Raw genomic sequence first — 18,197 nt, 5'->3', positions numbered from 1 at the left:
ACTACGTAGATCCAAAGAGTGGAAAAGAACAAAATGAGATTCTCCATGTCCTGAAAAATTAATGGTTCCTTCATAGAATGGTAAAAGCATGGGCAGTTTGCCCATATGCCTGTGTCTATGCTCAACAAGTCCCATCTGTTAAGGAGAGGAGTGAGGACATGATTTATAGAGGAGTTCAAAATTAATGAGAAAGAGTAAAGAATTCAGATCATAGTAGTAAACAATAAGACCATTTAGTTCAGGTTCAACAAAGTCACAATCACCCCTAACCATTGGATGTGAAATTGGATAGCATAAGGTGTGCCATTGACCTGACTCAAAGTTCCATCAAAAATCTTTCGAACTTTAACATACCACAAGCTGTCAAATATCACGTCTGACAGCTAGGGGTGATTGTCATATATGGTCTATAGCATACAATCCCAAATTAGTAAGTGGCGTTGGCACATTAGGGTCTACACCAATACCATATAGAGCATGTTCTACTAGAAATGTGCATTGGTTAAGCCCCCAGAAAATGAAGGCAGATGTTTCCATTCAATTGGTACATCAATACTATTAACACCAAAAAACTACCTTGTATGATTAATTTGTGTAAAGTGAATAAAAGGTTGTAACTTTCAAAAAAGCAATATGGACATTGGGCAGCATATTCAAATATGTGAATAAGTTAACTAGCATGCATTAACAAATGCACAGTTCAAGTTATGGGGACAGAAAGAAATCAGGACATTTTTCTAATATGTTGAGAGGCATTCATAGGACATATTCTAGAGGAAGATCTGTAAATGGATTTTTTGTAGCATTCCAAATCGGTAAGAGTACTGGGTCTCATCAGTAAACATATTATTCCAAATCAGCATTAAACAAAATGGATAAAATAACCAAGCATCAAAGAGAACAACCATAAATTGTGTGGCTCTATCAGTACATTTGGTTTGGTTGCAATATTTTCTGCTAAAACACACCACCAAATTCATTTAACGTATTTCTTGATTTTCATAGGCAATTGGTTGTACATCAATAATTAACTTGAGTGACGAAAGCAAAAAATAGATGATGAAATCAATTATGCCAAAATTGAAGCCTACCGGGTGCTGAAGAATCATCTGAAGCAGCAACAGCAAAATGAGATTATTTAAAATATTCAGATAAGGACATCTTTGCAGTAAAATGATTGATACACAGCCAATTGGGCATGCATATTAGCAGAATTTTTGTATCTCAACTACATAAGCATATAGTTATCAAAGCTGTGACGTATTCGTCATTGTTACTTCTACCTTTCCTGTAATGAAGTTTTGATTTTCCCTCGCTATCATCCTCAACATCAGCAACAATTTGTTCATGAGAGAAATCCATCTCTTCATGCTTTTGATTTTTCTCATGAGAATCACGGAGTTTAGGAATTGGAAGTATAGCATCTTCTGCATTTGCACGGTCCAGTGCAGTAACTGCGGCGAACATTTCATAAAATACATTAGTGTCTCTTAGAAGTACTAAAACAATGGTCCATCAACCAATTTCAACATGTCCATCAATGCTCTATGAACAGTACATAAACACGCGTACATAAACCTGTGCAAATTAATGTACAGAAAACCAATAATATAAAATTCTTCAAGAATGTACAAAAGATGCCTAACAGAATATTCCAAGATATAGAAATAATTTGACTGATACATGTAACTTCTATCAGCCCAAATCTCTTTCCAACTCGTCAAATTGACGAACCTGTTCCATCATGCAACTATGAAATCAATCATTGCATACCTTGACTTATTGCCAATTTAGATTTCTGGGATGCATCAGATCGCGTGATTAGCAAAAGACCTCCCTTGCTTGAAAGCTTCAAGGTCACATCTGAATCAGGCTTCATGGAAATTTTCTCGAATTCCGGCTTTATTATAGAACCATATGCAACATAAACAGTTCCCAAATCCTCTTTCCCAGAGTTTTGTATATTTGCGGCAAATATTGCAGGCATCATGCCCCTTCTAGACTTCGTAACATTGGGATCGATAAATGATGCAGACACCGAAATCTTGACTGGCTTAGGATGTAATTTCTCAACCTCATTCCCATACCAAAAGTAACAAAATCCTGTCTCTGAAACGGCCAGAAAAGAGATCCCCTTACTGTCAGTACCCTTACTGTCTAAGCAGATAGCAGGCTGCTCCATTGAAAGGACACAAGATGCGGATTCTTTTCTTCCACCATCTATTTTCCAGATGGCGACATATCGTTCCTCAACACCAGATGAAATAATGTACTTCCTATCTTCAGTAAAGATCATACAGCGGACAGAAACCTATGAAGGCAATCTTCAAAACTTAATCGATACACAGCAAAGCAACAATCCATAAAATGCTAGTTAAACTCTCAAAGCTGGCATAATAACAAGGTAATAACTGCATGAAGATGTTTATTGTGCATGAACTACATCAAGAAAACCAAGGTTCATCCAATTCCACAAAATTAAGAAGATAAAACTCACAGGATGGCCAGAGAACTTCTGAACTTGTTTATAAGCCGAACAGTTGAAAACCTTCAATTGAGCAGCTGCAGTTGCCAGCATATCTCCATCTGGGAAATCCCATGGAATGCTTTACGAAATCAGGTACAAGATAGGCATAGGGTATAGAAAAATCATTAATCATAGAAAAGCAAAATAACATAACATCTACGGAAAAGCAAGTCAGACTGTCAGAGTAGGGAGCAGCCACAATGTCATCCATCGGCATTCGTTCTTTTCATTGAGGTGATTAAATATCTAATAAAGAATTGATAAGTTATACAGTCTGGAACATTCCATCTCTCTCCAGAACTTTCAATAGAAGGTGGATTCTGACCTTTAGGGGAAATTTTGATTGCAGAGAAATCATATCAAAGAGATATGGTCATAACAATGAGATATGGGCATGCAAGAGATATGGGTTTCTGTTTAGTTTGGTTACTTTTCACAAAATTGATGCAGTGAAAAGAGGTCTTTTTCCCTCACAAACCCTAGAACCTGCCCAGAGCTTGCTAATATTGGCATGAAGTTACAATGCAGTGAATTATAATAAAAAAAACGACAGCAGAGAATTTCAAAGAAGTTCGAAAAGCTCCAAACTGGCTACCAAAATTCATTAAATTTGAAAATTGTTTGAGGACACTGTTGACTCAATCGAAAGGCTTTCAGGAACAACACTATCATAAAAACTTTGATGAAAAGGACATAACAATCAAAGTCAAATCTAAACAAATGCCAGAGGAACAAAGGAGGCTCAAACAAAGGAAATCAAGGAACTCTTATCAAAAGGACTACTATGATCCAGATAAAGTCCTCACCCCTTGCACGGCATTCTATGTTAATAATTGGAAGGAAAAATCAAGAAATGAGTCCCAAGACCAATAATCAACTATACTCCTCTAAACAAGGTTTTGTAACATCACATGCCCAGTCCTTAATTGACATACCTTCCTATACAGAAATACCAAAGCTCAAGAGTTCAATGAGTTTGGTTTTATTCTGGTTTTTGGCAACTATGAACTGCTGAAAAAGGAGATGTGCAAAATAACTTTCACAGTTCTGATATGAATTGGTCGTACCTAGACTTGACTTAAGGGCCCTGGCCGGGGTATGGCCACAATGGTGGCCAGGTGGCCCAAGTCCAGCCTTTTTAGTGGTTCAGACATTGCTAGGGCCTGGCCTAGACTTTTCTTATGGTATTCTATAAAATATAAAAAAATTTAAAATAGGCTGATCGATATTCAAACTTTATTGATAGTAACTAACAATGATACACTAACCATTAAAGGCCCAATCAACTAGTTGTCTATCACATTACTTGTGAAATACATTATAGATATAATATTCACTACATAAATATATTACAATCTCTATCACTTGTACACACACAAACAAAACCAATTGCTCTCTCACAAATAAAAACCCAATCTTTCTCTGCTAAATCAGAAACCTAGGTCGCTCTTTCTCTCACTAAATTAGAAACCTACCTCCCTTCCTCTTTACACAGTCAACTCTCTCTCTCTCTCTCTCTCTCTCTCTCTCTCTCTCTCTCTCTCTCTCTCTCTCTCTCTCTCTCTCTCTCCCCCCCCAGCCCCACAGATACAAACCCAAGTTGTTTCTTTCTCCCCACCCCCAAAAACACAAACCCACGCTGTTTCTTTCTCCCCTCAAAGTTCTTCCTTCCTCTACAGACTCAAATTGCTACTCTCTCTGCCCAAAACCCACATTGCTCTCTGTTAAGGTTTCCTTGCATATACACAAGTATTAACTTCTAATTTTTATGGTATTCTTAACTTTTCATTTTTTCTTAACTTTTGATATTTCATTATAAAGGACATGTTACTTCAATGCTTTTTTTAATTTTTATTTATGATTTTCTCTTCCCTAGTCCCCCATAAAGTAGGAAATTCTCATAAAATTTTCATTCAAGTAGGTCATCTTGGAAATTAATACAGAATTACGACTATTGCTTACATTCTATTTTGGATTTTCTTAAAATTTTTATTTTGACGAAGTAAGAGATGTGATAATTGCTATTTTTTTCATTATTCTCTTTCTAGATTTTTAATATTGGCAATGTACATTACCCTAAAAGTTTTTTTTCTTTTATGGTAAGATAATAAAGCTACAGCTGGTAAGAAACTATTTATTTGGGTATATAATTATACATATAGAATAAAATTAGATTATCAAATTATTTGAATTCTTTTAGTTCACCTTAAAAATAGTAAATACGAGATATTTAATTGTAATTAATAACAAACTTTGTAATAACAAAATTGGAGAATAGCATAACAACATACATAATTGAATCGATGTCTTTGATTAACATTGGAGTCGATATATTGAATGACCTCCATCACAGTTCTCCACAAGTGATACAAGGTCGAACAACTTAACAAGTACTTTCCTAGAGTTTTTAGATTGAATAAAGAAAATAAAACTACTTTAATTTATTAATAACATATATAAAAAAAGACATTTATTGCATGATCATCATCATAATCCAAACCTTATCCTAACTATTTGGGGTTGACTACATGAATCTTGTTCCACCATTTTGCTCCATCAAAAGGCCATACCCTCAATCAGACCATAAATCACCATCTCTTCTCACTTCTTCCATCTATTGTCCTTTTGGGCCTTCCTTTTACCTTTTTAGAGCCTTCTACTTGAACAGTCGCCCTTTCTAAGTATTGTTCATTTAAGCCGACGTTGCACATAGCCAGACCACTTAAGTCCACTTTCCCTTATCTTATCGCCTATTGGAGCCATCACTAAGTTCCCTTGGATGTATTCATTCTAAATTCTATCCTTTCTTGTCTTGCCACTCATCTATATCACCACTTTATTTATTAATAATGTATTTTAAAAAATATTTATAAAAATTCTCCAACTTTGGGAATGATGTAAACTAGAATTTGTTCACACACACAGTTTTTAGATACCCATCATAAATTAATGAATAAATTTTAAATAACAAAAATTTTCAAAAAATGTTTAAGAAATTCCAAGCATTCCATAAAATTTTGGCAATCATAGTACCACCTAACTTGTTAAAGCATGTTAACGAATTTAGCATGTGACTTGTTAAAGCAAGCTAGGGAATTCATGTTTGCTGAATGGCAAACAATGTATGTGTATTGGGGAAGTGAGATCTCATATTGGTTGAATCATGGTATTACGCATCGATGAATCACAAAATTTGGTGAGGTGGAATCTAGATGCCAAAGACATCAGAAAGAGATTGATAAAACATGGCGTCGTGATTCTTAACTTCCATGAATCAAAGATTTGTGACGATTCCTTCATGGAAACGCGAAATCACGATTCTAAACAGGAATCGCTACCTAGGGTGGACGATTCCGGTAACTAGAAGTCCATATGTCTAAAGAGTCCTTATAGAATATGCATACTATATAGTTTATAAGATCTATAATATGTAGAGTATATAATCATTCTCATATAGTCTCTAGGGTATATACACTATAGCCCGTATGGAGGAGGGTTGGGCAGGGCTATTGAGCCTTGGCCAAGGCCCAACTCAACCCCACCACCACGCCTAGATTCCAAGCCCAAGCTCAACCGGGGGTCAATAATCGGGGCTAAAGCCTGGGTTATTTAGAGCCAGACTGACCGGGCTGGGCTACCTCCCCACTCATTGCCATCTCTAACAACATAGACTGATGATAATTTTTGAGTTGCAGTAAGGATATGACTTCCTATGCTCAATTATCCGGAAGCCTTTTGAAAATCCATAAACAGGCATTGGATGAATCGTTCATCTCAGAAAATGAAACTTTTCAAGAAGAAATAAACATCCTTAGGCAAATGATCTAGAAAGAGAGGATACACAATCATTTTTTCTGATAATTTTCCAGAGTAAATCGTAAATCATTCCCTGCTTTCGATGTTTACTGGGTGTCTAACTCTAAATTATCTTTTAGAACTATCCAACTTAGCCCCTGACAGAAAGCATCTCTCAAATAGGCCGAGGAAGAATGCCCCAACCCCATGCACAAAAGAAAACCAAATTTTTGCACAGAATCAAGGAACATGTAACTGATAAATATCTCAATATGCCCCTAGGGACTCATTATTCATTGAACGCGAATCAATTTTTAGACTCCTACAAATTTCTGTAGGTCCTCAACATCTACTTCAGGTCCAGCTCAAGATATCCTTTGTTTTAGGCAATACAAATTTCAAGGCATCAAAAACCAGTTAGGAACAGCTCAAGACACAGGCATAAATCAACCAAGGAAACCTTTGAGGTTAAGAATACATGTAACCTGACAAAAACTTTGCACAATCATATGACAATTCTCTGGGGAAAAAATATCCAGAATTGAATAAAGAGACATAAGGGCAAATCGCAGCATAGTTATCAAAAGTGGCTGCACAATGAGTTATGTAACCCAATCAAAGGGGATTCGCCCTACAAGACACCACATATATGAGGGACATCACGTTGCACCCGCATATGCAGCACATGTACGTGCATCTCTCACAATTATGCGCCCGCATATGCGAGTGACTGTTCGTGGGCAGAAAAAATGCCCAGGAGCAGGAGCATATTTTCCCTTAGAACCAGTTTTTCATGTTTCTAAGGGGATTACAGTACTGACAATTCAATCAAATCTTTTTATAAAATCTGAAGATTTCAATAAAATTTGATGATTCCAGGGCAAAAATTGGAGTTTTTTTGTGCATTATTTTGAAGGAATTTAGGCCAATGTTTACCAAGAAATTGACGATTTTAAGGGTGAGAGGAGATTGAAACCTAGGGTTATCAAGCTTTCTTTTGAATTTGGGTTTGACATCAGAGCCAAGGCCAATTTTTGGGTAAGTTTCACTGCCTAATACAATTTTTTTTTCCTTTGGAACAATGTATTCATCGTCATCGAGAACAAAGGTCGGACATATTTTGAGGTAGTTGAAGATCTAACATATAAATATTCAAAACTCAACAACCCTAAAGGTCAAAAGTTTTTCTTGTACATTTTGTGGTGGAACTTATTAAGCCGAGGTTATTTTCTGGCAAAAGGAACATCTTGCTGGTAGTACTCCAAATATAAGGGCAGGCCCTAAAGCAACCAACAAAACTAGAAGAGATATTAAGGCATACATTGAGAGCCAAAAAAGAAAAAGAGAGAGCTTTGAAGCAACAAGAATTGTTGGAAGAGGTTCAATAATTTGATAATGAAGAAGATAAAAGATGATGAATCTGAAGTTGGAAGTGGTCGTACTCATGGGATTACAACAGAGATTGATAAATATTGGTGGTGTTGGACAAAAAAGGCCACGCCTAAAGGAGCCAATGGATGCATTTTGCACCCAAACCTTAAGGTTGTGGTAAAGGATAGAAGGAATGAACTACAATTGAAAATCGCTACAAAAAGGAAGAATGGAGCAAGGTTTGCACTTTGCAAGTATATTGCCAAGTGGTTAAACCAAGTCAGTATGCATTCAATACCATTAGCCTTGATAGCTTCAAGGTTATGATTGAGGCAATTGCACAATTTGGCCTCAGGTCAAAGCCCTTCATCTTTATGAGCTTGGCAAGCATGCCCTTTTGGAGAGATACAGTGAAAACGAGCAAGAAAATTTCAAATTCCTTAAGGATGGGTAGATGGTCCCATGGAAGGTTTTAGTCAATTATTAACATTTTCATCAATTATCCCTTGGGGACTCTTCTCTTTGAAATCTATTGATGCATTAGACAAGGCACATAATTCAAATTACTTGTGTGTACTGATTGAAGAGATTATTGATGCAATTGGGGAAGAGCATGTGCAAGTTATCATAGACAATGGTGCCAATTATTCTACAACCAGGCATTTGGTGATATTTAAGAGGAAGCATCTATTAAGACTCTCTGTGGAGCACATTATATAGACCTCATGATTGAGGACATAAAGAAGATGCCTAGGGTTCAAGGGGCAATTACCAAAGTAAACAAAGAACATAAATATGGGACCCACCACTCCTTTCATTAAATGTAATTTTGGAAGGAATGGATTTAATTCTTCTTTTCTTTTACTATTATAAAATGCAATAAATATAACAGAGGTGCTTGGATCTCTCCATTCATTGCCCCTATCCATCTCACATTCTTTGTTGCCACTTCACATGAACTAGACCCACGGTCTTTTAGAATTTTTGACAAGAAAACTTAATGTTCAAGAGAGATTCATAAATTACCCACCTTTCTACTGGATGGCCGAGTGCAATGAATTGATTTTGGTCCCCAACATCTCTGAACTGTGAAGTACTACACTCTGGAATTTATCGCTCTTGAAGGGATATGTCAGGTTCTTTCTCATGAGTTGCTTCTTCTTGGTGCATATTTTTTCTATTTGGAATGTCCATGGGCTACTCCCTTTTTGCCCTTTTTGATAGATTATTAATTATTTGTCATGCTTTTCATGTGCAACACTTTTATCTTTTTCAGATGGCTGACTTCTAACAGTTGCTGGTTCATCACGCAATAAGCTCAAATCCATTTTGGTAGCAATGGTGCATGAGGGAGAATCAATCTGGGGTTCTGAGGTAGCAACCTGAATGTCTTCTCCTTCGATTTTTTGAAGCTTTGGAGGAGATACATTGTTCTCATCAAAGGTCGCATGTCGAGAAATTAACATCCCCTTGGTTCTTCGACAAGAACAACACTATCCATTGTGCATATTGTTGTAACCCATGAACATACGCACACATCTAAGCTTTTGGTATCAACTTATCCCTTTGACTGTAATTGACATGGGCATAACAGTAGCATTCATAAACTCATAACATATGATGTAATCTGGGTGCCTTCTGTGAAGAATAAAGTATGGCAATTTTCCACCAATATGGCAACCGATTAATAACATGCGCCGTGGCGTGAAAGGCCATACTCCACATAAATTTGGGAACTCCATTTGCATGTCATACATAGGGCTGCCACTCTTATATGTCTAAAAGCTTTCTTTCTATTACACGAATTTGTTGTAGTGTGTTAGGAAAAGAAAGCCCTTGGTCTGAATTTATCAGATGAGTACTCTCCTCCATCACTCCAGAATTGAGTAATGAAGCCTTGGAAATACGACTCAACCAAGGAACAAAACTTAACAAAGACATCAAAAACATAAGATTTTTTATTTAGAAAGAGGATCCAAATGTATCTGTTGTAATCATCAACAAAAAGAACATACTATTTAAAATGAGATTTAGATTCCACAAGAGAAGAACCCCAAACATCAGAATGTATCAACTCTAAAAGAAAAGTGGCTCTTATTAACATTGAAAGGAAGATCACAATATTTGCTGAGTTGACGACTTGAACATAAAACTTGGCTCTTTTTTATTAATTGAAGTAAATTAAATCAAACTAACTCTTTTCAGACTTTGAAGAGGACCTCGCCCACAATGAGCAAGTCACTAGAACCATATGAATTCAATGGCTTTATTAAGAAGAAAAGTCATGGATGACTGAACTGGAAAGGCAGGAGAATGCTTTTAATGGCTATGAAATTTTCACAAAGAAAAAGGTTCTTTGATAAAGGACAAGTTCATGTTCCATGTTCCTTCAGTGAATGTTGTCCTATTGCAAAGATCCTTCAGAAAGACATGGTTAGGGTTAAATATCAAAATACTTCAAATCATCAAACAACAGAAAAACCGTCCCTTTACCAACATATGGAACCAAGGAATGAAACTTATGTGCCTCTGATTTCACATGATTGGCTGCCCTTGTATCCATAATCCAAGAGGGATCTGAAGGCGGTGCTGAGGACGTCACCTAGGGCTACAAAATGTTCAGATTGGCAATTAAATATGCCAGGTCAGCAGCATCATTTTGAAAACTGGATCAGAGCGATGGAACCTCTGGGAGACAGTGTAATTCATTTTACAAAAAGCTGGCATATAATGGATTGATTGACATATACAAGCTGACCAAACATCACTACCTCAGTAAAATTTTCACAGCATTGTGTCCTTGTGGCTGACTGTTATGACCAGAATATCCTTGATTTCCATAATGCTGGTTAATTGGATAGAATCGACCATTTCCAGGACCGCGATTGTTACTTCCTCTTTCATGACATCTAGTAGAAGTGTTGAAGTTATAAGAATTGACATTCAAGATGTCATGAATCTCGTCCATAGCCTTAGACTAATTTTTCTTAAACAAGGTTCCATGTTGCAATAATGTGGGTGAAGCTCATTGAAACCATGTGTAGGTGGTCTAGACATTATCGATTTGACAAACATGACACACTGTTCACTTAACCCTCGAAACAAGTAGAGCACTTTATCCTTATCACTAGTCTCATAGTCAATGGTAGCTAGTTGATCAAAAATTCCCTTCTCCTTGTTGAAAAATTTAATAATGGTAGAAATCTCTCTCTTACATTGGTGGAGTTGACGGTGATTGTGCGCCATGCTTGCCTTAGATGATTGAGAATAATCCTCATGAAGACAATCCCATAATTGTTTAACTGAATGAACAACTATCACTTGAGACAAAATGCCTTAAGAAATAGTAGACCTTAGCCAACCGATCAAAGACTGTTCTGAGGCAAACCAGCTCTCCTAATCACAACTAGGGACTAGTTTCACCTCTTTTGTGTCATTTTTAAATACAATTTCTTTCTCAAAATGGGGGGGAGAAGATAGTGTTCCATCGAGATGTCCCGTCAGAGTGGAACAACTTGACTTTCCAGATAATGAACTTGTAGAATCCAATTTAATAGAGAACATATGTAGAAGCATGTTCAGTGAAGAAGAGAAATTTGTAGATGAGGAAGCCACATTTGAGATGAAAAAAGAAGATCCTAGGGTTCATCATTTCCTGGAACCACATTTTTAGGGAATCGAATTTCTCGGCTGATGAACTGGCTAAGGACCTCAGTCCACTTTAACCTAGATGCCCTCAGCCTAGCTTTTTTGGTTTTTGCTACTCTTGTATATATTTTTGTAAAGTTCAATATACTTAATACAAGCTAACATTCTCAAAAAAAAAGATCTTAGGGTTTAAAAAGAAGGTTAGAGTTTGAATTTAAGGTGGAAAAGATATAAGAATTTAGGCTTTTGGAAAAATAATGAAAGGAAAGAAAATTGAGAGATGAACTAGAAAATCAAAAGTGTCAATTCGAGGGGATTGACATGAAGAAAAATATAACAAGTGGTCAAATCTGAATTGGGGATTTTCTGATCTGATTTGATCTAATGATGAGACGAAATTAGAGATAATAAGGTCCAAAGTATAAAGGGAATACCAGATTCGATTTTGGGAGGCGAAGAAATAAGATGGAAAGAGATTGAGATGTTACAAGGGAGATTTGGTTTTGCAGAAGAGGTAAAGTTTGACATGAGAATGGAATTAGGATCAAGAATGAATAGGATTAAGAACTGATGTAAAATAATAGGGTTTGAGAAGAGACTTAGGTTTTGAGAAGAAATTAGGATTTAAGAGGAGAATAATTAGGGTTTGATATTCAAAAAAGGAGAAAATAGAATTTGGGCTGAGAAAAGAGTTAGGACTTGAGAAGAAATTGGGATTTGATGGGAGAAGAATTAGAGTTTGAGATTCAAGAAAGGAAGAAAATAGTTGATCTCACTTTTGAATTTTATTCTCTTAGATCAATCTTCAATCTCAAGCTCTGATATACCATAAAACAATTCAAGAAGGAAGAAAAGGAGGAACTACGAGCTTTTCTTGATAGGAAAGAATGGAATGCCCACGACAAGTTCCTGGTTTGGATGTCCTTATATTTATAAAATGATTCATGATGTATATGCTGAACATGCCCATGGCATTATTAATAATTACATAAGGACAGACCTAAAAGTTTTCCCTTGCAAACCACGTTATAGCCTTAATATGCCCCCTCAAGCTGTACAATCATGAACAGCTTGCCCTTCAGTAACTTCAGTAATTTTTGTCCATTAACAAAGGAGAAGATACGAAGCCATGTAAAACAATGGCCCAAATGAAGTCATTGGAGATGGAACAAGGATACATACATGTAATAATAAGGCTTTATGCTAGCCCGCCTCATTCAATATAGATGAAATGGTCTACAATCCCCTCAGTATAAGACAATTATAGTTTAGCAGTCGCAAGAAATATGAGATGTATCACAAACAGGGTAATAATTGGTCGTAGTTTTCTAATCACAAGGCAAAATTAAGTGATTCTTCTCTAATCATAAAAATTCCAATTCAACAATCAAAACGAATCAAGAATTCAGCTCAAGTATCAATAGTGATGAAAATAATGAATCTCATGATGCAATAAAACAGCAAAACATCCAATTATGCACTCAAATATTTTTGTAATTCAAATACGCATAATACCAGGTGACAAAGCTAAGGACGATATTGCCTTTGAGAAAGCCTTGAACTTCCCCAGTACAGTCCCTGTATCAGAGTTCAACCGGCAAACCATACCATCACTACCAGCAGTATATATGCATGCACGATGTCTAGAAAAAGAAATGGCATGAACGCCCCTGCACAATTTCAGAATATAGCAGTAAACTGAGTTTAGTACATTTTTTATATAGACAATCAGTAGCCATTTGCATTCAAAAATTCACTAGGCAATTTATGGTAGCAACAAGGGCACATAATCATAATCTATACTAAATATATTAACTTTCTTTGAGTGTATGTGTGTGCGTCACTATCATGCAATACAGGCCCTTGATTTTGTTAGTTCATCCTTCTCTCCCTACAAAGTAGGAAACTCCGCTAGCACACTAGGGTCCAATATATAAGTTCTCCTTACAAAATTATCTCTCCCCTTCTAAGATAGGAATCACTCTTTATAATAAGATTTCCTTCCATGTACGAAATCAGGATACATTTCTATCATGTAATAAAGGCCCTTGATTTTGTTAGTTCATCCTTCTCTCCTTACAAAGTAGGGAACTCCGCTAGCACACTAGGGTCCTAATATATAAGTTCTCCTTACAAAAGTCTCTCTTCCCTTCTAAGGTAGGAATCACTCTTTATAATAAGATTTCCTTCCATGTACGAAATCAGGATACATTTCTAGTTTTTTTTATTTATTTAAGATTTTTAAGTAAATTAAGAAATACAACTTTTTATTTTTCTCATTTTTAATTACAATTTTTATTGTTTAATAAAGTTTTAGGTATTCTAAAATTAGGAATTCAAAAAATAAGCCATCAATATAGCATAGATTCCGAATAAATAAAGTTTATTTCCATGCCCGATGAATCTAAAGTGTCAAATTATAAGGACTGGTTTAATTTCTATTTTCTACTATGAAACTTTTAAATTTTTTTTATTATGAATATTTATTGTTTAGAAATAATTTGTTTCAACTTTAAATATGAGATTTGAAAGACAATTTAAAATTTAATTGGTTTAGCCTATTCATTGTACAGGCTGTGAACTACCCCTTCCCTAAACCTTAAAACACCCATGCGTCCAAATTGTTTTGGACCACATAGTCAAACTCCTACTTAGGAGTGTTTTGATGGACCCAAAGCTCTTCAGATGATAGTTCAGAACACTCTAAGATCAATTAATAAGGAAAAAAAAAGTTTTCGTAATCAATAAAATGCCCCCATCAAAATCCTCTCCACAACTAAAACTGGACAGTCAATTTTGATAGACCTCTCATTGGGGATCTTGTGCTCAAATCAATCTATTTCTCTTTTTCTTTTTCCAATTAATCTTAGGATGAATCAAAGATGATCTCAGCAAACTTTACGTCACACAAAACCCTTAACTAGGTGTTTTGACCAGGGTCCATAAGTATGACCACGATAATTCCTAAACATGTTGACTTCCTAGAAAGCTAAGCTTTCAAGTGAGTAACTATAATATGTTTGACACACGTAGACCCCTTACGGAAAGGCCATTGTCGGACGCGATTGGCAACTGCTCAACAGAAACAAAATTCATGCGAATGTTAAAATCTACCGCCCATCAAGCCTAACAAAAATAGGTAAGTTTATTCGAGCTGCCTAAACCCTGGCTACAACTTGTCATGTAATCTATACATTTAGGGCCTGTTTAATAACTAGAAGGTAAATGTTTCCTGGAAATTGGATGTTCTTCTTTGCTCGGAAGAAAGAAGATCTCAAAAAGAAGTTTTGGGTGTCTGTGTTTGATATTCTACTGGAATGTTAAAGAAGTTCTAGGTACCTATGTTTGACAACCTATTGGATTATATAGTTATATTTATTTAAATACTATTTAAATATTAATAAAATATTATATATTAAATATTATTTAAATATTAAATATAAAATAGAATATAATATATATTGTGTTGTAAATATCTATTACATAAATAAAATATATTATACTACATAAATATATATTATATATAATACAAATATATATTAATACTTTAAATATATATATATAATATATATAACATAATATAATATATAATATAGTGTATTTTATAAGACCAGAAACAAGCAAGGGGTGGAATACCACAAAGGGAGAGCGTACCTAACAAAAAAAGTAGCTTTTGTTACCAGCACATATTTACTTAAGGAAAAAGTTTATATAGAGCCAAGGCTCTAAACAATCAAATTGGAGCCCACCTCAAAACTTTCACTAAAAAAAGTTGTTTTGATGCCCAAATATCCTCAAATTGATCATCTCGACATCAAGATGCATGAACTTGGAAAAAAAAAATGGATTTCAAATTTTGGAAATAGTGCATCTTGTAACATATTTTTGGACCATCAATTTTCAAGATTTTCAAGTTTTCATAGATCTGCTAGATCTACACTATCTTTTAAGCTTTAAATTTTATAATTAAAGATGAAAATATATTTTAAGGTTATCACAAATATTTCCAGTATTGAAACCATATTTCTCGACACTATTTGAAGGTGGGCTCTACTTTGATTGTTTAGAGCCTCGGCTCTATACAAACCGCACCACATAAACCACCCATAAAAACCATGTTCTGGCTTTTATCTGGAGAATACCCAAGAATAGGTTCCATTGAATGACTAATTGATCCAGATCCTAAAAACAATAATGCTTTGCAATAGGCATAAGTGATTGAATGGATAAAGCGGCTCGATAAGAACCTATACCTGAAGCCAACATATATGACCCAGTTGCGACATTGTAGAATAAGCTAAACTTCTTTGAACCATAACCCTCCTCGGTAATAAGCCAATCATTGGCTGCTTTAGTTTTGGAGAGTTGAGCTTAAAATTTGAGAACCGGAATAGAAGTAGCAACTAGCAAACTAGGATCTCTTTCCATTGAGCAGCAGTTGGACAAGTAGTACTATAAATACATAGTTAGTGATCATATGGACCTATTAAATGGAATGATTACGTAGTAAATGGGCTATAAACCATTTCAACCACAACAATTCGCTGCAGTTGCAACCAAGAATTGCAGCAAAAACACCACAGTCATCATTTTGGTAGGATGTTGTCCAAGTTTCTCAATCATGTTTTCCAAACAACATAGCTCTACATGTCTATTATGGTCTAGTAGTTCAAAATTAGTACAAACAAAATAATATACATATAGTTACACCACATAGTGAGACCTGTATCTTACAAAGGTTGCAGCCAGACTCCTGGTTAACTTGCTAGCCAAAACCAGATGATATGAGCATATCACTTCAGTATTGAGGAAACTCATCACAGGCACGTGGAAGTTCCTCTTGAGGCACGTATTTGACCTTTCATCATGTATGGGAACTAAAATTGAGGCTATTAGCCAAAACAGAAATGTTGTAATTTACGCCTTAATAGTTCCACACTCCTAAAGCTAGGCTGAACAGCCAATATGATGGCCAGCAAGCATTGTTAGCGTGAAGATCAACGCAAGGATTTTTTCACTCAGCCCGGCCAGGTAACTTGGCCACCGACCTTGCCAAGATACTTGGGTTGAACTCGTCCAAGTCCGCACCAGGCTCCAAAATATAAGAAAAATATCTAAAATCTGTTAAAACAGGGAAAAACAACGATAAGAAATAGAAAATGTATAGAAGATAAGAAAAAGTTTTCAAAAAGTAAAAAAAGAAAAAAAGGAATTGTTTAAAGATTATTTTCGTAGAGAAATGAGAAAATATAAAAAGATAAGAAAAATTTAAAAAGATAAAATCCTAAAGTATAACCAAAACTAATGATAAGTCATTTATAATTGACTCAAGTCATTTAGCATAAAAATATAAATTATTTAGTATAACACTATTGAATCATCCAAAATACATCTAGATCCATTAAATTTTTAAAACTTTTCCAGAGCATTAGCACCCTAGCCCACTGTGTTTGTTATTGTGGGTATGTACAGCCCCTTGTTTTTGGTCTTTAATATTCTGATTGCCACTTTTTGTGACCAGTATTCGACGACTGGGCAAGTTGACTCAGATTTGTGAAAGCAGTGGATATTTAGGATTCCCGAGGTGTAAAATCAAAATTTTTCCGTTGTTCTTTTAATAACAACCGGGTTATTCTACTTACAATGCCAAAATACACAGCGGAAGCAGAAAATAAAACCTACTACAATCTATAAATCTTAACCCTTACTGCCATAAAGAAAATAAACTTTACTTCACAAAATGATTTTTATTACAATATGAATTGTAAATCAAATAGAAATCCAAATCCAAATCCAAATAAGAATCCCAATTCGTAAATAAGTGTCTTAGTTTAAACAAGAATCCTAACTCAAATAGGAATTCTAATACAAACAGGAATCATGAAAATAAACTGAAAATAAAGTGAGAAATAAAACTGGGCAGACTGTGAATTTTGCCTAGGGTCACCCCCATAGGATTTAGCACACCCCACACCCGATTACACATTGATCCTTGGCCCTGCTTGGGTCATCCAAATCTGGGAAACACCTATGGCATGGGTATGCTTGCAACCCAAAACTAGGACATGCCACAATGTGGAAACACCCTCTGAACAACGAAATCTCATTAGACTGGGTGTCCCTCTTCTCAAGCTCGCCAAAATGGTGTGCCACCTTCTTATGCGTATGCCATCTTGTATTGGAACTCAAATTTGACCAAGGAGTCCTAAGTAATCTGTGAGGAAAGAGAATTAAATATGTGCCATCCATTCCTTAGATAATCCATCATGCTCAATGAGGAATCCTAGAACCATTATCCTTTAGATACTTGATTCATATTCACTTTTATTAAGATTAGATCCATAATCCCATAAATTTTGGACTCTATCTTACACAGAAATAACTTCCAATTATTTTCGAAATCCAAAGTCAAAGAGAAAGATCTATTTCAAAGTATTTTCAAAACAGAAATATTATTCATGTCATGATTCCCCAAGAGATCTCCAAAAAACCGTGAGATCATGGGGCATCCCACCATGCGGCCCCTGTGGGGGGCGTGAGTGCGCCCTTGTGGGCCCCCATCCTAGTCTATGTGGGCCCCTCACGTGTGGGGCTAGGATCTTAGCCCCCACACCCCCGCCCCCCCCCCCCCCCCCCCCCCCCCCAAAAAAAAAAAAAAAACGCAGGAGTCCCACTCAGAATTCATTCCCCTGGAAACTCTAAAAATATCAAAACTACCATTTAGGGCTTTTTAATGATTAAATTTAATTTTAAAAAATTCTTAAAATATTTAAAAATCACAAGAACATGATAAAGTTAGAAAATAATCTTTCTAACATTCCAAAATTCACATTTAAAACAAATCTAGCAGTGGATT

The 18,197-nt window shown here is 35.6% G+C and overlaps 1 protein-coding gene across 10 annotated transcripts in view; it reads right to left on the bottom strand.

Annotated features, from left to right (window-relative positions):
- LOC18431331 (transducin family protein / WD-40 repeat family protein) overlaps positions 1-18,197 on the bottom strand; it is a 40,873-nt gene that overhangs the window by 19,031 nt on the left and 3,645 nt on the right. For 8 of the 10 annotated variants that reach the window (XM_006841456.4, XM_011623934.3, XM_020665391.2 and 5 more), the window contains exons 5-8: positions 12,857-13,011; positions 2,498-2,586; positions 1,774-2,311; positions 1,284-1,454 (exon numbers count right to left, since the gene is read on the bottom strand). In XM_006841456.4, the coding sequence (XP_006841519.1) occupies positions 1,284-1,454; positions 1,774-2,311; positions 2,498-2,586; positions 12,857-13,011 (953 nt within the window). The remainder of the gene's footprint in view (positions 1-1,283; positions 1,455-1,773; positions 2,312-2,497; positions 2,587-12,856; positions 13,012-18,197) is intronic. The other 2 variants (XM_088858789.1, XM_088858790.1) reach the window with 1 other exon arrangement.

The sequence above is a fragment of the Amborella trichopoda genome, chromosome 2, assembly GCF_054954075.1.
Source record: "Amborella trichopoda isolate Santa Cruz 75 chromosome 2, AtrichopodaSantaCruz75HAP2 v2.0, whole genome shotgun sequence".
Classification (NCBI taxonomy): Eukaryota; Viridiplantae; Streptophyta; class Magnoliopsida; order Amborellales; family Amborellaceae; genus Amborella; species Amborella trichopoda.
Note: the sequence above shows the minus strand (reverse complement) of the source record. Positions and strands in the feature narration are given on the sequence as shown.